The sequence below is a fragment of the Xyrauchen texanus genome, chromosome 7 (genome assembly GCF_025860055.1).
Source record: "Xyrauchen texanus isolate HMW12.3.18 chromosome 7, RBS_HiC_50CHRs, whole genome shotgun sequence".
Lineage (NCBI taxonomy): Eukaryota > Metazoa > Chordata > Actinopteri > Cypriniformes > Catostomidae > Xyrauchen > Xyrauchen texanus.
Genome location: NC_068282.1, coordinates 38,574,563 through 38,598,786, shown reverse-complemented (window position 1 = coordinate 38,598,786; position 24,224 = coordinate 38,574,563). Strand labels below are relative to the sequence as shown.

The 24,224-nt window shown below is 36.4% G+C and overlaps 1 protein-coding gene across 2 annotated transcripts; it reads right to left on the bottom strand.

The window, feature by feature from the left end:
- Positions 1-1,124: 1,124 nt before the first annotated feature.
- tmbim1a (transmembrane BAX inhibitor motif containing 1a) lies at positions 1,125-23,971 on the bottom strand. 2 transcript variants are annotated; one of them, XM_052131032.1, is made up of 12 exons: positions 23,922-23,971; positions 10,970-11,205; positions 10,505-10,572; positions 10,304-10,368; positions 10,118-10,171; positions 7,478-7,528; positions 7,240-7,279; positions 5,029-5,066; positions 4,213-4,300; positions 4,009-4,104; positions 1,403-1,456; positions 1,125-1,279 (listed from the first exon to the last, which is right to left on the bottom strand). In XM_052131032.1, the coding sequence occupies exons 2-12, from the start codon at positions 11,187-11,189 to the stop codon at positions 1,130-1,132; spliced, it is 924 nt and encodes a 307-aa protein (XP_051986992.1). In that variant the 5' UTR covers positions 11,190-11,205; positions 23,922-23,971; the 3' UTR covers positions 1,125-1,129. The 2 variants fall into 2 exon arrangements, with proteins under 2 accessions (XP_051986992.1, XP_051986991.1); XM_052131031.1 differs by lacking the exon at positions 23,922-23,971 and adding an exon at positions 21,186-21,371.
- Positions 23,972-24,224: the final 253 nt, after the last annotated feature.

Sequence of the window (24,224 nt, the reverse complement as noted above, 5' to 3'; positions counted from 1 at the left end):
ATCTTCAACACATACTGATGTAACTGCAGTGATATAGTTATCTTGTCAACATGTTTGGAGGGTGCTTGTACATAAATATACATAACAAAATAAGCAGCCAATGTAGTATATTAAAATCCATGAAATATTAAGTAATACTCTGTGTTGCTTCTTTAATATGACCATCCCCAAAATAATAATGGTACATATCAGAATCCAAGATTTGGCACAAGTAACAAGAAAACTCAAATCGGCTAAATGATTCTAATATATTATAATCCTCATTTGTATGACTGTATATAATGTAAGTATTTGGGACTAAACAAAAGGCACAACTGGACATCAAATAATCTATGACATTCATCATATCAAGAATATCACATCAAGAAACGTATTTCCCAAAGCATTTAAGCATTCATTGATGATATAAATAAAATATCTAACTTTAATATAAATATAGAGATGTCTACAAAAAAAATACTTATTATAAACTGAAATGTAGTTAGCTTGTATATACAGAGCAGAAAATACCTTAGACAGAAGTTTGCTGAAAATGTTTAGAAAATAAGCACACAGTTTAAGATTCTTAATAATGGAAATTATATTCATCCCTTATCAGTTGATACCAATTGATCAATATCATGCTAGATATACACTACTGTTCAAGAGTTCAGGGTCACTTGCCTGAAATGTTTCTCATGATCTTAAACTTTTGAGCTGAAGGAATATGCTTAAGTTTTGTAGACAAAAATATAATTGTGCCAACATATTAATTTAGCATATAGATGGGAACTCCTTCAATACTGTTTAAAAAGTATCCCAGGAAGTTGGTAGAGAAAATGCCAAGAGTATATTTCTGCTAAATCTAGGCATAGTGTGGCCACATTGAAGATGCTAAAATATAACAGTTTTGATGTATTTATAATTTATTTTTTTAGTGACAACATAATTACCATTTCTATTATTCCATAGTTGTGATGACTTTACTATTATTCTAAAATGTGAAAAAATAAAAGTAAAGAATAAGTGACCCTAAACATTTAAACAGTAGTGTATTCTAGTACATGCTCGTTGGTACTGGACTAGGCAGTGCCTTAATATGAAAATCATTTAGACAGGCTGAAAAGGTCTGTTGGCCAGCTTGAAGTTTCTATCTCTCAGAAAATCCAATAATTTGCAGGAGCAAGATGAAGATCTGGACAATATCAATATAAAGGGAGAGAGCAGCAAACACGTACTCCTCAGGGCCGATGGAGTGCTTCCCCTTCCCAATGATCAGCTGGGTGTGATAAGCCAGAAACTAATAATAAGAAAACATGCAACCAGAAGTGGTTTTAGAATGGAGAAAAATTAAAGTTGTGCCCACCATGAATCAAAGAGAAATGTTTAATGTAATTCAGTTTGATAGAGCTCCTACACATACCAGAGTGAATGCAATGGCTCCTATAGCTGCATACAGCATGTGAAGCCACGGGACCTGAAATAACAGGAGATTATTATAAATAACACTTGTTTTTAAAGATTTCTCATTTCAGTGGCATGCCAAAATTAAAGGCTTCTAACTTTACAAGAAATCCAATGAGTGTCAATTGTTTGGGATCATTTATAAAAAAAAATAAATGTCCTAAATTTTTTAATTATATAGATTGATAAATTATGCAACTCTCAGCCTAAGAAACTATTGAAAAAATCACAAAATACGATACAATTAGTGTGAATGGGTCTCTCTGCCCATATTTGGATGACTTCCACCTCTGGTTGCTTTGATCTGAATCTTGATACCATTGGTTTAGCATTCCATGATGCTGGACAACTTACTACATTTCCAATGAAGTCATCTGATCCAGGAAAGATAACCATGTTTTTAACCAGATAGCACATTATGCTTTGTGCACATTGTGCTTTGAGTGAATGATCTACTGATCTATGCATCAGATTATGTTGTGTGTGGGGTCGTTTTACAGATAATCGCCACCTCAGAGTAATGTTTTATGTTCTGTTTATTTTTCGTTAAGTTATAAAGTGAAAAACGCAGCATACAAGCAATATGTGTTTACATGTAACGTACAGTGGCCACAAACGTATTTCGACACTTAAACTGAACGTAAAATGCATGAATTCCTTTGTATTTGAAAACAAAAAAAATCCAACAAATTTGCATTTATTCTAAAGAAAGATGACATTGGCACACTTTCAAATCAAAATATTTATAAAAAAATGCTTGTTATGTTTTGAATTATAAAACAGATATATGGCTTAAAATTAAGACAGAATTATTTGGAAACTTGATACTTGTTCATTAATGACTAAAAGTTTATTTTTTTGGTTTGCAATCTTTTCTTCTGCAGAACTTCTTGACAATGTCTGGGCATAGAATCAACAAGTTTCCTCTAGGTTTCAGAGACCACACTTGAACATCAGTATGACATTTTCTTCATAGGTGCTCTCCCCAGATCATCAAAACACAAACAAAAATTAAATCTTCCATCCTCCACAGTTGGGTATATTGTAATGTATTGTAACTTATGAACGAGAACAGAAAGCGCACAGGCAAACCCAGAAAGACAACCAGAAGACTGGATAGGATAATTGTGAGTAAAATCAAGAGAAACAGGCAAGAAACTGCTGCAAGGATTGCCTCACACATCAATGAGAATTACCAGATACAACTTAGTTGCAGACCATTAGAAACAGGAACACTGACTATGGTTACAGAGGGAGAGTAATGCAGAAAAAAATAAAATATTCATAAGCTTAAAGAATAAGAAAGCCAGGATAAAATTGGCAGAAGAACATGCTCAGAAAGACCGCAGCTTTTGGATTACTGTCTTCTTTCAGAGGAGTCCAAATTTAACCTGCATGGATTTGATAGATGTGTGTGGACAGAGGAAGAATCTAGACAAAATGCATTAATGGCACCTTAAAGCACGGATGTGGACATGTAAAAAGTCTGGGGCTGTTTCTCTGACAGTGGAGTTGGTGAGCTTTTGTTCATTTATGGAATTAAGAACTTTGAAGTGTACACATCATTTCTGGATGCAAATTTGCAGAAATCAGTGAAGAAATTATTTAAGACACAGAAGTGGATCTTTCAACAGGATAACAATCCAAAGCATACCAGCCACCAATTAAAATAATATTCTGCAAAACAAAAATTAAGGTCCTAGAATGGCCCTCCCAGAGCACTGACCTAAACCCTATAGAACAGCTATGGGATGCAATGGAGAAGAAAATGTCAGGTCATCGATGTACTAGTGTGGATGAACTGAAAGCTTTGGTGGCTGAAACCTGGAGGAAACTTTCACCACAGCAGTTACAGAAACTTGTTGATTCTATGACCAGATGTCAAGAAGTTCTATGAACAAAAGGATTGCAAACTAAAATCTAAAACACTTGAACTTGTAATCTTTAATAAAGCCAAATAAATGTTTTCTTAATTTTAAGCCTTATGTCTGTTATTTTCACATTTAAAATGTAACAAGCTTCTTTTTGTTAAATGTTTGGCTTAAAAAGTGTGCTTATGTTATCTTTCTTTACAACAAATGCAACTTGGTTTGATGTTTTGTTTTCAAATGCAAAGGAATTCTTGCATTTTACATTCAGCTTAAGCATCCAAATACTTTTCAATGCCATTATATGTCAAAGACATGTACTTGGCTATTACTCGCTAAAAAAAATTCTGTGAGTAAAACAGAGTTAGTGGTTGTATTTTACTCTTTGACAGCTTTCCAACGACCTATGACACATGGCTATTTGATCAGTCTGATTTGAAGTTTTTACAGATTACAGTATGTACAGTGCAAAATTATCAAAACAGAACTAATTTTCTGCAAATTTCAAAGCACTTCTTCATTTTTTGTGATAATGCCTACATGCATTGTAAAGAACAGCTTCTAATCTTTAAAACGATACCTATTTTGTGTTGACAAGAATGTAGTCATTAATATTTAAGCCAATCTGAGATTAAAGGGTTAAATGATCAAATATGAATATCTATGCTTTAATTACAAGTTGGAAAGTCATGCTTACGTATTTGAATGACAGCACGATAGCAGTGATGATACCAGTTACAAACACCACAATTCCGAGCACACTGAAAAAACCAGTCCATTTGGTGAAATCCACCTATTAGAAGGACAGGAAAAAAATTTGTAAATCACACACATGCTTTTGCAAAGTGTTGAGGTTGAAGTTAAATTTAGGTATACATATTAGGCAAAGTGTGCACCCTACCTTAGTCTGGAAGCAGAAAACGGTCACAGCAATGCACACGATTACAGTGATGCCCAGGGCCAGGAACACTGCCTTAGTGCTGTGATAACTAGAAACACCAAACTTCATTAAATGCATAGTTCCTCCAAAAATTATATTTTACCAACCTGTATGCTGTTATTTTTTCAGTTAAGGAATATCTACTTGGCTCTATTCCATAAAACAATTTATAGTGACTATTGACTATAAAGTAATCTATGCACAATCCAAATTTTCTAACATATTCAAAGTCTTCTGAGGCCATACCAAAACGCAAGTCATTATTCTCTCTCAAATCCTATCATTCATGCAAATCATTATTCAGTTAAAAAATCTAGGCTATGACCAAAGTTGGAGATCAGTACATCAAACGTACTTGATTCTTGCATGTCTTGTGATCAAATGTCATGATGTTTGGAAGCTATGAGAGGATTCTTCAAAATTCTCATTTTGTGTTCCAAAAATGAGAGCATATAGATTTGGAACAACTTGAGGGTGAATGAATAAATAGACAATTTCTATTTTTGAGTGAACTATAAAAAAAAAATAGTACAAATAATAATAATAATAATAATAATAATAAGTAAATATCATGAAAAACAGCAGTCATACTACAGAATGAAAGGGTCGGGAGCTACACCATTTGATCATTACATGGCTTACAAACTATGGTGAAAGGAAAATGATGAAAGATAAACACAGGGTTAACATTCATGAGTCATGCTATTTTTCCATTCCCCACCCATTGTATCAAATCCCATTACCGATATGTAGTAAAACATGCAATAGCTGCCTCACCTTGCCATAGTGCCTGTCATGTAAGACATGGCCAATGTCTAAAACACAAAACAACAATAGACAAATTATTCATATACTGAGAATTCATAAAGTATTCAGACCCCTTCATTTTTTCACATTTTGTTATGTTGCAGCCTTATGCTAAAATGCTTTATATTTATTTTTTCATAGCAATCTACACTCCATACCCCATAATGACAAAGCGAAAACCAGATTTATAAAAAAAAAAACTGAAATGAACCACACTGACATGAGTATTCAGACACTTTGCAATGACAAATATCGAAATTTAGCTCAGGTGCATCCCATTTCTCTTGATCATCTTTGAGATGTTTCTACACTTTAATGAGTCCACCTGTGGCAAATTCATTCGACTGGACATGATTTGGAAAGGCACAAACCTGGACATGATTTGGAAAGGCACACACACCTGTCTATATATAGTCTCACAGCTGAAAATGCATATCAGAGCAAATACCAAGCCATGAGGTCAAAGGAACTGCCTGCAGAGTTCAGAGACAGGATTGTGTCAAGGCACCGATCTGGGGAAAGCTACAAACAATTTTGGTTGCATTGAAGGTTCCAAAGAGAGTGGCCTCTATAATTCTTTTTTATTATTATTATTCCCTTTTCTCCCAATTTGGAATGCCGAATTCTCAGTACTTAGAAGGTCCTCATGGTGGCGTGGTTACTCAAATCAATCTGGAGGGCAGAGGACAAGCCACAGTTGCCTCCACTTTTGAGACTGTCAATCCGCACATTTTATCATGTGGCTCGTTGTGCATGACACTGCAGAGACTCCCAGCATGTGGAGGCTCATGCTACCCTCCGTGATCAAAGCACAACTTACCATGTGCCCCATTGAGAGCGAGAACCACTATTCGTGACCACGAGGAGGTTAGCCCATGTGACTCTACCCTCCCTAGCAACAGGGCCAATTTGGTTGCTTAGGAGACCTGGCTGGGAGTCATTCAGCACACATTGGATTTGAACTTGTGACTCCAGGGGTGGTAGTCAGCATCAATTCTTGCAGAGCTTCCCAGGCCCAGCCTCCAAAATTCTAAAATGGAAGTCGGGAACAACTAGGACTCTTCCTAGTGCTGGCTACCCAGCCAAACTGAGCAATCGGGGAAGAAGGACCTTGGTAAGAGAGGTGATCAAGAACCCGATGGTCACTCTGTTTGAGCTCCAGAGATCATGTGTGGAGATGGGAGAAACTTTCAGAAGTACAGCCATCAATGCAACACTCCACTGATCTGGACTTTATGGCAGAGTGGCCAGACAGAAGCCTTTCCTCAGTGCAAGACACGTGAAAACCCATTTGGAATTTGCAAAAAAAGCACCTAATGGACTGTGAGAAACTAGATTCTCTGGTCTGATGAAACAAAGATTTGGCCTCAATTCAAAGCATCATGTCTGGAGGAAACCAGACACCACTTATCACCTGCAAAATACCATCCCAACGGTGAAGCATGGTGGTGATAGAATCATGCTGTGGGGTTTTTTTTAACAGCAGGGACTGGGGGACTCGTCAGGGTTGAAGGAAAGCTGAACGCAGAAAAATAGAGATATCCATAATGAAAACCTGGTAGAGAGCACTCAGGACCTCAGACTGGGCCGAAGGTTCACCATCTAACAGAACAATGACCCCAAGCACACAGCCAAGACAACGCAAGAGTGACTTAGGGACAACTGTTAATGTCCATGAGTGGCCCAGCCAGAGCCCGGACAAGAACCCAATCAAACATCTCTGGAGAGACCTGAAAATGGCGGTCCACCGACGGTCCCCATCCAGTCTGACAGAGCTTGAGAGGATCTGCAGAGAAAAATGGCAGAAAATCCCCAAACATAGGAATTCATGCTGTAATCACAGCCAAATGTGCTTCAACGAAACGAAGTTAAGAGTCTGAATACTTATGTCAATGTGATATTTCAGTTTTTTATTTTTAATAAATTTGCAAAAGTTATAAAAAAAATCTGTTTCTGCTTTTTCATTAAAGGCATTGAGTGTAAATTGATGTGAGAAAAAAATATTTTGCATAAGGCTGCAGCATAGCAAAATGTGAAAATACTGAAGGGTTCTTTTAACTTTCTGAATGCATTATATGTGAAAAGAGTCAAGCGTCTTTATAGTAATACATATAAAATTCAGCTTGAGGACTAATAAGCATATCTTAATTCCTAGAGAGTGACTCAGATCATCCAACTCACAAAAATGAGCAACAGAATCATGTTCCATGGGAAACGCCTCCTAAAAATGTGGAAAAGAGCAAGGGCTTTATTGATTCACATAAAAAAATTTTGTTTAGAATGATAACAAGACTATACCGTATTAACTACAAATCAGTTGAAGGAATTCTGTGCCATTGTGTGACATTATTCAGAGTGGTACAAAACATCACCATCTGTTCTTTTTATTAGAGCTCCCATGAGGCGGCATTCATCTCACCTGGGTCCCTGACAGCAAACCAGAACGATGTGCGTCACAAAGTAAACAGCACTGGAAAAAACAAAAAAACGAATTCATTAACATTGTTCTAATGATCATTAAAGAAGTCTTACCATAATTTTTTATTAGTGGTATCCACAACTACATCGACTAATCGGTCTACAGGAACCCCTGTATAATTAGGCTGGTTTTTGCCACGTTTCATAGGGGGTGTTGTTGTGTTCAGAAAGAGCCTAACTGAGTGCAACAGAATTAAATAGAATGCAGGGGTCTCAAAACACTTAAAAGAGCTGGAATGTCTTTAGCTTATTAACATGTCATCTTAAAAATGCAACGCTTAAGGCGGAAGGCTAAAAAAAACTTCACGAGATGCAATGCACCCTCAAAGATGCACATGGCTGAATGTAAAAAAAAAAAAACGTATCCAACAGGGCAGGTCATCTGTTGATGTGTTAATCTGTGTGATGTCAGAGTTGCTTACATTCAGAACAAATCTTTTTTTTAGCAGCTTATATTCAATTAATCAATTCTTTTCAATTCTCTCTTTGGACTCTATTTAGTGAGGAACTTTTGAGTCCTGAAAGTTACAGAATATTTTCATAGTAAATTAAGCTCAAAAGGAAATCTCTTAAGGACATTTTTATTCCTTTTATGATGACCCATTTTAAAAGGATGTTTTCATCAATTGTACTAAAATACAGCTATCATTTTTTTTTAAATCTAAATTTAAATATTCTTCACATTCAAGATAAAAATGCGCATTCGAATTTTAGGTGTTGTGCCAAGCATGTATAATGATGTACATTCTTGAGCTAAAACAGATGCAGTGCAATGAATAAAGCATAACGCAGATGTTTTGAGATGCATTTTGCAGGTACAATTTCCATTTAAATTGACATGGTGTCTAAACAATGCATTGTTACAGCACGAAACGCTGAAGAAAAACCCCCAGCAAGTTATGACAATGGTCAAAGACGTCCATGTGCATGCTTACGTAGAAAAAGATGGACACGTTCACAGTGAATGGAGCCCAGAGGTAAAGGTATTTTGCTGTTGTGTCTTGACTATGCCTTACTCTCTAATCAGCGTCTCGCTGCATATGCATCAGGTACGTACGTGCAACTATATTTAATGAATAACACTGTGGTACTATTGGTTTTATGAAGCTCGAGTCTGTGGTAGTACTATGGCACTGGTATAGGCTACTGTGCAACACCACGTTAACAGAACAGTCTCTTGAAGCGTTTTTCTCATTTTGCATTTTTACTTAATATTTGAGAATATGAACCAGATAAATCTTTTGACGTTATCATTTCACGCACATGTTAACAGACAGATATTTTCTTCGCAATTAGCAATCACTACAACAAGGTGCTGATTGGTTTATAGAGCCCTCTTGTGGATGTAGGGAGACAACATCGATATAAAAATCAGATGTCTTGTAGAATTTTTCCCATAACTGAAATGACAACGATAGGTAAAAATAAAAATTCTCCAATGCATCGCGATCTTTTTTTAACGATCTCGATATTGATTCTTAACTTCATAATTTTCATAAGGCAAGTAAATCACTCGAATGTGCAACCAAATTCTATGATTAGCCACTGGCTAGCAAATGTTCAGATTTCACTCACCAGTGATTGAGTAGTTTAGTGGAGAAGTTATTAGCACAAAGGTCCTTTCACTGCATGTTGGGAGTAAAAGTTTGGTTTAACTCGTTGTGTGTGTTCAAAGACGAGATCCATGGCATGGATCCATATGTCATTGAATAATGTCTTTTTTTAATAACTTTTCTGTTTTTTATAGCCAGTTGTTTATTAAAAACAACAAAAAAAGAAACATTTAATTTTAAATCACACCTGGATGCGCTAAAGATTCCACGCACTGCTTCTTTTGTTATATGCGCTTGTCTTAGAGACAGTATTGATTTAGCATGTGTTCTACGTATCAATGTAAATACTTGTAAATAGTACAAATTGCAAAAGTAAACAATAAAAATGGAACAAATATAAATTTGCAACATAATATATGCAATTTCAAGACATTCATTGACTGAAAAGACTGAATATGTAATCTTTTAAAAGCGCAAATGTGACCAAACTAATGAAAACAAAAATTGGAGGTAAAATTTGAATAACTTCAATTTGAATAACTTCAATCAACTCATCATAATCACAATTTCCTGAAAATGGATCAATTAAGTCATGAACCATTGTGAGGGCATGAAACTAAATTTGCTGTCACATGCTGCAAAATAAAACTGACATGTAAAAAAACTAAATAACAGTAGTTATCTTACTTGAGCCCGATGGAATATTTTCTATTTGTATCTAGAAGTGTTGCCTAGAAGGTTCCTTTATAATTAAGATAATTAGATGACAGAGAATTTCTTTAATATGCAAGCAAAGTGGACATTGTAACAGAAATGTAACCATATGAATCGATATCGAATCAAATCAAGATTGGAATCGAATCGGGAAATCTGTATCAATACCCAGCCCTATGAAATAATGTCTTTAAAAATCTAATTATTCGAAAATCTAATTTGAATTTCTGCAATATTTCAGTGAAAATTTTTTATTTAATTTCTCAGCCCTATTGTGAAACATGGATTGTTTTACAAGGTGAAAGAATTCTTACTATGAGGTCCAGTAGATGGCTGGGTTTTTTTTCACAAACAGTGCTACAGGTTCCCTGTATAAATAAAACACAAAATATCGGATTAGTTTATCGTAAGTCTGCTTGCGCATGCATATCTTTTACCTTTATTTTCACTGAAAACAAATTAGATTAAAGTAACCACATTCAGAACACAAAAAAACTCACACAAATGTGAAAATAGCCACAATGCTGACTGTGAGGAGGAGCTGGGCAGCAAGGATGAGGTAAACCTGTAAGACAGGACAGCTTCATTCTTATAAACTCATCTGTTTAGAAACATACAATAGTCACTAACCTGAAATAGGGCAATTTAGCAAAATTATGAAACTCTGATGAAAGATGATGCAGATTAGAGTTGTTCCTTACTTTACGTATAAAACTGTGTCTGACACTAGTACTGTCCCATCCTGCTGTGGAAAATTCTTCATGGTCACCTGTAACAATTATGCTTTCAGTGAAAACCTTTCCTGAAGTGCCATTGTGATATGATGAGTTGATTGAAGTTATTCAAATTCTGCCTTTTACCAATGTAAAAGATAAGGGATCAGAATCAAATATAATATATACTGTTGTGTAATAAATCACTATATCACAGGCCAAACAACATTAATCTGGTCACAAATATACTGTCTGTACTACATTATGAAAAACTATGATGACTTCAGTTTAAATGCAATCCAATGGCATGTATATGACCTGCAGAAATACAATTTCCTGAAAATGGATCAATTAAGTCATGAACCATTGTGAGGGCATGAAACTAAATTTGCTGTCACATGCTGCAAAATAAAACTGACATGTAAAAAAACTAAATAACAGTAGTTATCTTACTTGAGCCCGATGGAATGATGGGGATAGGGATGGGTGCTATAATTGGAGGGGGGTATCCTCCTGGTTGTCCTGGGTACTGGTTATTGGGCTGTGCGTAAGGCGGTTGTCCCCCGTATGAATTGAAGCCATATGGAGGGGCAGAAGAGGGATAACCCCCAGGCTGAGGGTTAGAGAGCAGCCGGGAATCATCATAACCCGGAGGGAAATCAGACCTGGACATGCTGCTTCAACAATTCCTGTTAAGCAGATAAGAAAATAAGTAAAGTGCAAAAAATACCAATGTTGACATGTTTTGTTTGCACCAAATCAAATCAGTTTAGACAGGCAAGCAGTACACAAATGAATTATTTCATAAGTAGGTAAATGATCAAGTGCTTCTGCCATTTACCAAGAAAATGTATATGTTCGATTGATTTGCAAGATGCCATTTTACACTTATAACATGAACTAACAACAACACCGGAGGAGCATTTCACCAGATTTTGAACAAGAAAAGTTAAACCAAAAGGATTGCATTTTGATCTATTCACCTCATAATGTGTTATTGGCCATAGGAGAATAATCTTTATTGTGGAAAGAAAATGTGAAGTTGTACGAGAAACTCTGAAGCTTATCAGACCAGTATATGTGTATTTGCGTTCAATATCTGAACACCAACAGAGCATATTTTATATAAAAAAAATAAACTTTTACCACTTGTTTTTCTGAATAATAACATGTGAAACAATAAAAATGTGACAGGCTTTATGTAGTCATAGAGTTTTATATAGGGGTGGGTAAAAACAGATTTTTTGATGCATCGTGATCTTCATTTGAATGATCTCTATATCAATCCTTAAATCCCAAGATCAATCTTTTAGACATCATTTCCACCTGGTATTAAGATACGTTTCAGACGAGCCATAAATACAGGTCTAAACCATTTTGTGATCTGATTACAAAAACCACATACAAATGTGGTCAAAAACACATGTGACCAGATCACATTTCAGGCGTAAATGCTAATCCGCCCTTTATGCGTCCCGGCAGCAGTGAAGCGCCTCCCCTCACCTGTCAATCAACAGCTGCGCTTAAACAAGAGTTATACTTTTCAGTTTACGAGCAGCTTTAAAAAGGAAATACAAAAAAATAAATAAACTGATACATACACAAATCACGGGAGTGTCACTGATCTTCTTTAGTGTGTCTGATATAAACACAGATGACAAGCATGAACACATGAAGCTCCTTTAATACAGGAAATACACCAATATAACAAATTATTCTGCGTGACGTTGCATTTGTATTTAGATAAAATTTCAACCACATCTGGGAGAAACAGCGCACCCTTTTTTGCGCTTTCTATGCCTTTTCTGAATTTGTTACGCTTTAATATCATGCAGTAACACGCTGGCATAGCGAATGATGAGTGTTGTGAAACAGAGACTCTCTTCTCCAAATCTGAACACAAATGGTCACAAGTGAAGCATTCAAGTGACCAGGTGTAAGCAGTGATATGTCTCACCTGACCACATGTAATCGGATCACCCGAGATGCATCATAATACCGGGTGGAAACAGGTTCTTACTCTAAGTGCATCCAAAGTCCTGGAGCAACCCTTTACTACAATGAGAGAAAACCACTCGCATTAGCAACCCTTTTTTGCGCTAGGCGACTAAAATGTACATTTGGAAACTGGCTGGTAAATGTTTACATTTCGCTCCTCAGTAAATTTTCAGTATAGTGGTGGGGTATTCAGCAGCGAGATCCTTTCACTGCATTCTGAAAGTAAAAGTAGTTTTGTGTAATGCTTGTTGAAAGACTAGATCCACATGAACAAGTTGTCATTGAATAATATCTCATTTAATAACCTTTCTGTTCTCTACAGTCAGTTATAAAAAAATAAACATGCATGGCACAGATAAGATTAAGCCATTCGAAACCGGTCTCATTAACATAAGCTCATCTACGGACGCTCTTTACTGATATGCTGGGTTTGTTAAAGACAGTCCCGGTTTTAGAACATGTTCAAAAAATCAATTTAAATACTTGTAAATAGCAAACAAATATGCAATTAAACAAAATATTGATTGTATACATGGATTTGCTCATTTTCTAAAAGCCAAAATGTGATCTAAATGATGAAAAAGTAATAAAATATAATTAGTAAAATTTATATTTTCTTAATGTATAGAATTTAGAAGGTCCCCCATATAATTAACAGTATTAGTTGGGACATAATTTCTTGGCACCCTGGCAGCCAAAAGTTTGGAATAATGTACAGATTTGCTCTTATGGAAAGAAATTGGTACTTTTATTACCCAAATTGGCATTCAACTGATCACAATGTATAGTCAGGACATTAATAACGTGAAAAATTACTAATACAATTTGACACTTTTTTTTTTTTTTTCAGAACTTCTTAAACTTCTTCAAAGAGTTCTCATCCAAAAATCCTCCACGTGCAGCCTTGACAACTATGCAGATTCTTGGCATTATAGCTGTCGGTTTGTCCAGATACTCGGGTGACATTTCACCCCACGCTTCCTTCCTGTAGCACTTGCCATAGATGTGGCTGTCTTGTCAGGCACTTCTCATGCACCTTACAGTCTAGCTGATCCCACAAAATCTCAAAGGGGGTAAGATCCATAACACTCTTTTCCAATTATCTAATGTCCAATGTCTGTGTTTCTTTGCCCACTCCAACAATTTCTTTTTGTTTTTCTGTTCCCAAAGTCTCTTTTTCTTTGCAATTCTTCCCATAAGGCCAGTACCCCTGAGTCTTCTCTTTACTGTTGTACATGAAACTGGTGTTGAGTGGCAGTGGTGGCTCAGTGGTTGAGGCTCAGGGTTACTGACCAGAAGGTCGGGGGTTCAAGCCCCAGCACCAACAAGATGCCACTGTTGGGCCCTTGAGCAAGGCACTTAACTCCAGGTTGCTCCGGGGGGATTGTCCCTGTAATAAGTGCACTGTAAATTGCTTTGGATAAAAGCGTCTGCCAAATGCATAAATGTAAATGAGTGTGTAGAATTCAATGAAGCCATCAGCTGAGGACATGTGAGGCGTTTATTTCTTAAACTAGAGACTCTGATGTACTTATCCTCTTGTTTAGTTGTACATCTGGCCTTCCACATCCATTTCTGTCCTTGTTAGAGCCAGTTGTCCTTTGTGTTTGTACTGTAGTGTACACCTTTGTATGAAATCTTCGTTTCTTTGGCAATTTCAAGCATTGTATAGACTTCATTCCTCAAAACAATGATTGACTGATGAGTTTCTAGAGAAAGCTTTTTCTTTTTTTGTCATTTTTGACCTAAAACATGCCAGTCTATTGCATACTGTGGCAACTCAAAAAACAAAGACAATGTTAAGCGTCATCTCTCAGCTGTGTTTGATATAATGGCAAGTGATTTTCTAGTAACAAATTAGCAATTTAGCATGAGGATAAGGTGTTGGAGTGATGGCTGCTGGAAATGGGGCCTGTCTAGATTTGATAAAAAAATAAATGACTTTCAGTAATGTCCTGACTAGAGATGCACCGATCGACCGGCCAGGGACCGGAATTAGCCGAATTTCCGCATGCTCGGCCCGGGCCGGTGACCGGCCGGTCAGCCTCACGTCTTTCCGATTCCAAGCCGGTCCGTTTTGTTGCCAGCGGCGCAGGCAATAACGTCACAGCTGCATGTAAACATGTAATTGGTGTGGAAGATCTTCACTGTGAGTGAAGAATACATCAAGTTCCAAATGTGTTTAATTGTAAGGCCAAAGTAAACCCTGGGGGAACCACCACAATAACTTTCGGATCAACAAACCGCATTAGACATTTATAACACCATCACCCAGTTGAAAATGCCCATTTTAAAAAAGAAGCTAAAAAATGAAAGCGGCTAAAGCTAGCCAGGGCCAGCCACAAGTCAGCAGCCTCTCCTATCATTCCTTGGAATGAGCAGCGAAAAGACCAAAGCAATTACGAGGAAAATGATGGAATTCATAGCCCTGGATGACCTCCATAGTTGAGGACAGAGGCTTCAGAAATCTGATAAATTTCCTCGATACAGAGTAGGAGGTACTTTCCGACGTCGCGTTGCCCGAGTTGTTTAATCTCGTGTCATGTCACACACGCAGCCTGTTATCTGTCAACATTTGGGTACACAAATCCCGGAGAGGGGAAGTGGGGTGCTGGATGGCAGAGGCAGGCTAAATACTATTCAAATTGTGCCGTTGTGATTTAATGTGCTGAGTAACGTAATTTTTCCCACCGTGTCCGATATTAAAATCAGTGCGACACACATTGCAAAAGGCGTGGGCATTGTCGGTATGGCTTCGGGATATGAAATTCAATTCAATATATATATTTTTTTTTTCACAGGAGCACCAGCTGAGTCTTCCTCTCCCATCTACCAGTGATGCTTGATTTAACATCCCGCGTCTACTACCTTCGCAGATATCAACAGCGCAAATGGGTTTTGGTTGCCAGATTGTGGTCATAAATGATTTGTAATTATGATGTGTCGACTGTGAGAGTAGGATGCGTTTCATTCAAGATCTGGTAACTGGACCACCTTGGAATAATATATTGATGTAATTATTCACATAACGTGGTTTGGGCCATACAAAATTACGGGAGTTTTTTTTGGGAGAAATAACAAAACGGGAGTGTTGACAGATATAGTTACAAGCCGTTCCCGAAGCAGTGCTCAGTTTTACAACTGATATTTGGACATCTAACGTAAGTTGAGCGTATTGGACACTTCAGTTTTTGAGATCTTTGGAATTGTTTTGTTAGACGAGTAATAAAGAGAAAAAGGTCCATTTATAAAAATATTGGAAAATTGTTAATTGTTATTTCTACCTCTTTCTAGTCACAGAGCACTTTATTTTGAGAGTTGTTTAAGTGAGAGAAGATCCTGTAACTTAGTGCAGTTTGGGGGAAATTGTAATGTTTAATAATTTATTTTATTATGAAAATAAAATTTAGCATTGAAGAAAGGTAGATTTTGTTTGTATGTGGTCAATAATAGTTCTTAAAAAGAAAATCGGAAAAAATCGGTATCGGCAGGTGACACTTGCAAAAAAAAATAAAATCGGAAATCGAAATCGGCCAAGAAAATTGCAATCGGTGCATCTCTAGTCCTGACTATACTTCGTGATCAATTGAATGCCACTTTGGTGAATTAAAGTACCAATTTCCTTCCAAAACAGCAAAATCTGTACATTATTCCAAACTTTTGGCCTCCAGTGTATTTAAGCAAAACTGAAATTTTAACAGAAATATATTCATATGAATCAAAAGTAGGGATGGCACCGATCTGATACCTGGATCGGTAAAGGCTTGATACTGAAGCTTTTAGATGGATCGGGTATCGGTCCGGCGAGCCCGATCCAAATCCGATACTGTGCATTAGTAGTGTTTGTTAAAAAGAGCAAATAACCACAAAAACGCCATTAAAGTAGTTCACATGACTCGTGCATTTTATTCAAAGCCACTTTAAAATGTGCGATAGCTCTGTGAATCACAAAAGGCTGTGTTTAATAAGTAAATATATAAAATGCACACGTAGCACCAGCGTGTCAGTGAATAGCGCTGCTCTGTTGACACATTTGCATGCGGCTATATTTGGCCTTCACGCGACACACAATATTTGAGCACTACTCACGAACAACATCTCAGATGAAGATGCTCAATAGTTCAGTTTACTTATAATATGCATTTAAAACGGCACCAGAGGAGCATTATACCAGAATTTGAATAAGCGAATTAAACTATTGTGAACTTGCCTACAAACAGACACATACAGGACTTCCTTGAGAGTTCAGAATGTCTAAATGAAAGCCAGAGGGTTTTAAAATTAAAGGTGCATGATTGAGAGATATTACTGATGTATTTAAAATTCTGAACGTCAATAATAATAGTAATAATGTATTGGGGGGCAGCTTCTTTTCTACTGAACACATACTGGAATTACTGTTAATTTTGCTGCTACACTATCCAGTAGACCAACGAACAATAAAAAAAAAGTTTTTCTTAATAAGCTATACATTTATATTGAATAATGTGTAGTTAGAGGTTTGTGTTTCTTTACATATAAGAATACCCCAATTAGTTCCACACAATAATGTAAAGATATTAAACAGATTATGCAAAAAAAAAAACAACAACACAGGCATCAGATCGGTATTGGCTGATAATGAGATTTCAGATATTGGAATTGGAAGAGAAAGTAGTGATAAATGCCTAATGGAAAGCTTGTAATCGAAAGCTTGTGAATCGGAATTGAATCAGGAAATCTGTATCAATATCATACCCATTTATAAAGTGTCAAGAAAAGGTATGTGAACCCTTTGGAATAACCTGCATTTATGAATAAATTTGGGTTGATTATCTAGGTTACAATAATGAACAAACACAATCTGTTTTATCTAAAACACAAATTATTGTATTGTTCTTGTACATACGGAATACATAATATAAACATTCACACAGTGTTTGGAAACATATGTGAACCCCCTATGCTAATGTTTTCAACAAAAGGGCATCGCATACCAACATGAAAACATCAACGGTGAAGTACGGTGGAGGAAGCAACATGATTTTATGACCAATTAATGCAAACAATCAGCTCATTCCAAAGGGTTCACATACTTTTTCTTGCCACGGTATATGCCAATTACCCTATTGCTAGCAGTATTGGCTTCCACGTAAGCTCCAGGAAAGTTCAAATGTTTTGCTTTTATTTTTCCAAAAAGAAAGGATAGTTTGTTCATTAGGTCATTTTTTAAACCAATCTTATTATTAAATTACATTTTAATTTACAAGTAACTGATTACTAATTTTTTTGTGGGTAAGATTACACAAGAACTTTGTTTTCTATTACCTCTAGAAAACGGTATAACTTTCAAAATATGTTCTTTATCCACCCCTACAAAAATTAACCATGCCTGGGCTTTCTAGTTCTCTGTACCTGTACACTCTCTCACAATACTGGCATTAAATGGGCACTAGTACAGTTATGGAGAGAGCACTAAACTTCTTGAGTTATAATACCCATCTGGCAGTGTAGGGTTTGACAGATCTGGATGCAAACAACAGATAAGTGCACGGATACATGGTCCATCTATGCTACTCCCTGACCACACACATACTGTCTTTTTAAATGTCTCAAATTTTTATCACAACAATGAGTTGCATTAAAAGATACCAATAGAAGGCTTTGGCAACAAATTAGGCAAGCATTACTAGGGATAGGTGTGGGATTTAGTGATAAGGTGTGAGGAGTAAAAATCTGGCAGGGAGTCGCATTTCGGTAAAACACCAGTCCACCCTGATACATGAGAAAACGTATGTAATAGGGCTGCAACTAATGATTATTTTGATAATCGATTAATCTAACGGGGGATACTTTTTATTAAGTTTAATTCAGTAAAAAAATTAACTGTGAAAAAAAACTACTGTTATCAAGTGTTTGTCTTGTTTTCCATTTAAAACTGTCTAAAAATCCTTAAAACAAGATACATTCACTTGAGAAGCAACATAAGGTATTTAGACTTGCTTTAAGAGGATGCATCTTAAATATAAGTGTATTTTTATACAAGTGTATTTTTTCACTTTTGTTATACTTCTGCGAGTGCAGTAAAGACAAAATATACTTATATTCAACATTCTCAGATAACAATATTTTCTTCTGCAGTATAGCTGCTAAAAAAAATGTACATTGTTTTAAATTAGTTTAAGATATTTTTATCAACAAAGGCAAATGTTTTAACAAGCCAAAACTAATCATAAACGTATATTGTTGCAGTGTTTAATGTGCGAAGACTTCCCTCTCTCACCTTTCTGTTCACTTCAATCAATCCTTAACTCACAAAAAAAAAAAAAACTCAAAATAATAAAGCTGTGTATTGCCAATTTTCTTCATGATAAGAAATGCACAGTGACACTTTTATTATGATTCAATAAGTCCCGAGCCATTGCGTTATAATCTAGCTGCAGCCAGGGGCGTTTCTAGGACTTGAGGTGGTTTGGGGTATCACCTGTGGCTTTTCTCTCAGAGCTAGAGTCTGTGGTGCCAACTAATCTCTCATAGGGGCTCATTTAAATTAGACACCATGTCTCTTCCTCATCTGGGGTTTGAAATCTCTTAAAATATTTTTGTATGCTCATTTTGAAAAGCAGGGTAAAAACTAGGGATGTCAGTTTCAGCTTTTTATCTTTTATTGTTACCTCAGACTGCTAACGATAGCTAGCTAGTGAAGCCATAAATAGTGTAACGTTATGCCAATTAACCTAGTAACAATAACGTTAATCATCATGAAAGTAACTTCGGCAATAATATTATCTCTTTGCTCTTGTAAACTGATGATGCTAAATTGTGTGTGGAGTAATGTATAAATGCAGCGAATACATTTAATGTTAACGTTAATTACCTCAAAGATTTGTCATCCTCCTCAACCAAATAACGATAGACAGATCCAGGAATATTCCAGTGCATATATCTGCGAGTGTGTGTGAGCATGTGAGTTTACAGCAGCGGGTAAGGAGCTGACTGGCACACGAGAGAGCGCAAAACACAACCTTTTATTTTGTTATTATGAGAATGAGAAGTGCAAAAATATTTTAGATGAGAAGTGTAAAAATGTTTCGGTTCATTATGAGATCGTGGCGGGGCAAATGAGACTGTGGCGGGGGAGTCTAGTCAATTAATGGGAAACACTGAAGTAGGCCTACATGTGTTGTTCGTTGAAAATTTAAATGTGTACCTCAAAAATTGCTAATTTCCTGATTTATCATTAAACAGTAAAACAATTTATTTAGGTGTAACATTAGTTTACTCTAATATGAACATCCAAGTCAGTCAGTTGCTGGTTACTAGCATAAGTGGACTAGCACACCCCATGCAGACGAGACAAACCCGGATAAACCACATTGAGAGACAGGTGTCATCCACTGTCTATGGCAATTATGATAAAGATGTAGGCTAGTTCTCCACAAATTTACACTTACACTTATTGCTAAATATTTTTGTTATTGTTGAGCTGCACCTAAACTTGTGCTGCCTACATTTAAAATTACATTCAGGGGCTCCAGTCAAAACATTCGTGGCTGAAGCCCCGGAGAAATTACCTGGCGTCGCCGATGGCTGCAGCAAGTGCGGGCTCGAGGGGACGAGCGTTCCCGCGACATCAGTGTATCAGCCGAGTGGAATTTCAATCCCCCCACCCCCGGGCAAAGAGAAATGCCAGAGCTTGTAGTTAATTACATGACCTGCTTCCGTATTATTTGAACTTCAATAAAAGCTATAACGCATTAAACCTGCATTTAAGATACCGGGGTGTTTCAATTAAAGAGCTCCGACTCCACTTAGACGAGAGCACAAGAGTGCTTTTGCATTTACTTATTTGGAATTTTTGTATCATTCCCTTGTACTTTGTGATGTACATCGCCTGAAGTTGTTTATAAAGTTTAGAGTGCATCTGGACTGTGAGCTGTATAATTATTCCTCTCCTCGGTCAGGCGCGAACTGCAGTGCTGCTCTCGTGCCTCATCATTAGAGTTTAATGTGATCCCATGTTACGTCAAATGAGATCAAACGACTATTCGACAATTACATTTTTTTTTGTTGACAATTTTTTAACGTCAACTAAACGTTTCAGCCCTATTATGTAATAAGTCATGTTCAACCAAATTTTCTGTATAGCTTAAATGAAACCTTTTCCATGTGTATAGCTTAAATTAAACCTTTTCCATGTTTGTTTAATAAGTTTTACCAGGCACAATGTATTGACTATAATATTACATATACATTGTGCATTAAAACAGAAACCATAGTTAATGCAAGATTAAGCTGACAACATAGACAAAGTTAAACAAAAAAAATATCTAAACACATTTGGGGGCATTACAGGTGTATTTAATGTCTGGTATGCCTGGCTCACTAAGTTTTGAAACACAGCCACAGACTACCAGCTTGTAACATCCCATCACTAGAGGGCATTTTAGGAAAATGTGATCATATCTTGCTTCCAGATTTCTCCATTACAACATCTTTAAAAATAGACATTAAAAAATTATGAAAAAAAAAGTTATGAATATACAACAACAGTCTTGATATAGACTAAAAGTAATCTAGAGCGGTTTCATTACGATCATATTCAGGTTCCTGAATTTTGCCTTTACTCCCCTTCCAGAAAAACAAACAAACAAACAAGAACAAACATGATAAATAACATTAATATTCTTACCACGCGATGTCTGAAATCCCAAAAAACTTGATAATATGATGTCGAAGCTTGGCGAAAGAGATATCAGATGTGAGAATCCTTTAAACGGAGTCTGTATAAATGAAAACACGATAAGTTGACACGCTGATCCACCTTCTAGTTTAGAGCAAGCCCATCCCAGCTCATGTACGCTAACAGTCAGTCGATGACGTTTGCAGTGGTGAAATGCCTACAAACCAGCTGTGGTCCAAATTTTCTTTTTACGTTTAACTAATCTAGTGCCAATGAAATCATTTCTACATTGCCTCCAAATAAAACATATATATAATTATTTTTATATAATTCTGTCTTTATAATAGTATCACCCCAAAAAATAAAAAATAATAATGTAATAAGTCTCAAGGTGTGGCGAACTAGACCAGAGAATATTTAATAGAGACGGGCCACTTCTTTTCAAATAAATGGGAGAAATTGGAACGCTCAACCAATCAGACGTGAGCGCCCAACGGTCAACGGATGTAGAAAGAAAGTCCCGCCTTACGGTTAAAAGAGCCAATCACCGTTAAGATACAGACATCACCCATCAATCAACTCTAGAACGAGCATTAGCAAGCCGGGAAAATTGCGTTTGAGATCAATGATAATTGAGATATGAGATAAAGAATCACAAATTTATGATACCAGTATTGTCCGATTTCATTGCTGATTTCAAACATGTACTTTGATCGTAATCTTGACCAACCGTATTTGAGATTTTGGTCTTTCTCCATTAAAGTAGATAGGAGCTGCACTGGCATGACTGGATATAACCCCCCCAAGAGCGTTCTAAAGATGGCTGACAGTGGACTGACTTGCTATAAAGACTTTGACTAGACACACCCTGCATAACAAGCTGGAATATGTTCGTTTGTTTGCTATCGTTGACCTCCACCAGGTGGCGCTACATACCATTTCTACTTATTAAAGGGATAGTTCACTCAAAAAAAAAAAAAAAACATCTCACAATTTACTCGCCCTCATGCCATCCCAGATGTGTATGACTTTCTGTTTTCTGCTGAAAACCAACAAAAACTTTCAGAAGAAGCTCTGTTGGTCTATACAATGCAAGTGAATGGTGGCCAGAACTTTGAAGGTCCCAAAAGCATATTAAGGCAGCATTAAAGTAATCCATTAGACTCCAGTGGTTCAATCCAGAACCCCAGAATACATAGAGGAGCCTACAAGCTTAGCATGAAATAGCATAATAGGCACTCCCATAGACACTATATGAGCAGTACACTGGTGAGGAGACAAGAGGCTGTTTTTTTAATGGATGCCTATGAAGGAGATGCTTCATTTTGCTGAATAAACTGCTTTTGTGAGGAAATAGCTGGTCACCTGTCCACTAATCTTCAACATGTTTCACACTAAACAATCGTTTTGGAATGAACTATGTGTGGAGTTTACAACCACAAAATAGCTGTTTTATAAGAAAAGTCACTGACAAATGTTTGACAGGTAGGTATCAGTTATGCCTCACCCCATGGTATCTGCAAATGGTGACTTACTGTCGTACCATGCTTTTTGACCGCTACGCTCTCTCAGATGTTAAAAACACAGAGTTTGTTATGTCTGTATAGAAGATCTCTGGTTAAATCCATGTCTTCAGAAGTAATATGATAGGTGTGGGTGAGAAACAGATCAATATTTAAGTCCCTTTTTACTATAAATCTCCACTTTCATTTCCACATTCTTCTTCTTTTGTATTTTGGCAATTCACATTCTTCATGCATATCGCCACCTACTGGGCAGGGAGGAGAATTTATAGTAAAAAAATGACTTATTTATCTGTTTCTCATCCACACCTATCATATCGCCTGTGAAGATATAGGTTTAACCACTCTTATGGATTACCTTTATGCTGCCATTATATGCTTTTTGACCTTAACAGTTCTGGGCATAATTCACTTGCATTATAAGATCAACAGAGCTGAGATATTTTTCTACAAATCTTTGCGTTCAACAGAAGAACTAAAATCATACATATCTGGCATGAGGATGTGCAAATAATGAGAGAATAAAAATTTTGGGGTAAAATCTCCCTTTAAAAGACACTCTTCAAATGAAGTTCACAACTTCAATTTACTTGCTTCAAAAGCTGGTAAAATAAGACATATATATATATATATATATATATATATATATATATATATATATATATCCTTTTCTGCCTATCGCGGCGACTCATTTGAGTTTATCGGTATGCCAGTCCAGCCCTGCCAAGTACTTTGGTCAGTATCGCCGATATCAATACCAATACCTCTAATTAATTGAATGTTTACGAATTCTTTGGATACAATTATTAACTTAAATGATTACTTAATTTTTATATATATATATATTTATAGGCCTAAGCATAAAATAATTAACCAAATTAGCCATAGATATTATTATATGATTACTATTACTAAAAACAAGTTACCATGTGGATACTACGGTAATGCTGTTGTAAAACCATGGTTAATTGTATAAAAACCTTGGTTACTGAAAAAAAAACACAAAAAAAAAACATGGTTACTACATTCGTGGTTACTATTTCTGGTTAATACAATATTACTACAGTAAATCCATGGGTAGTTTTCATAAGGGTATAAGAGATTAAAGATCGCTAAATAAACCTGTAAAAATTGTCAAACATGCCCATTAGCCTATAATACATCATGTCTAGGTTTGTCATTACTTGTTGTGAATAACTCCATGCTGTTTTTCTGTCATTACCTCAGGAAAGTACTGCTCCCTCTTTGAACGAGCACTGTGACTGAAATGGTGAGCTCTGTCAATGGAATGTAGCCAAAGCCTGCTCGAAAAGTCGCTAAATGTCACTAGATGACGTCATGCACTCATTAACATATCAGTGACGTCATCGCGTCTCATTTGCATTCGCATACTACTGTCCGCCCTTTACATGTGTTTGCTTCTCTGTGCTTACTGTAATACCCTATTACTTCCCTATATCTATCAATCACTTAGAGAGAAAGTTAGAAGCGACAGTAACTTTCTTATCTTTTTTCTCAAACAGCG

Coding starts and splice junctions, on each gene's coding strand:
- tmbim1a (XM_052131032.1), bottom strand. CDS start 11,189: ATGTCCAGGTCTGATTTCCCTCCGGGTTATGATGATTCCCGGCTGCTC. Junction 10,573..10,969: donor CATCATTCCATCGGGCTCAA/GTAAGATAACTA, acceptor TAATTGTTACAG/GTGACCATGAAGAATTTTCC. Junction 4,105..4,212: donor TTTTCTGCTTCCAGACTAAG/GTAGGGTGCACA, acceptor TCCTTCTAATAG/GTGGATTTCACCAAATGGAC.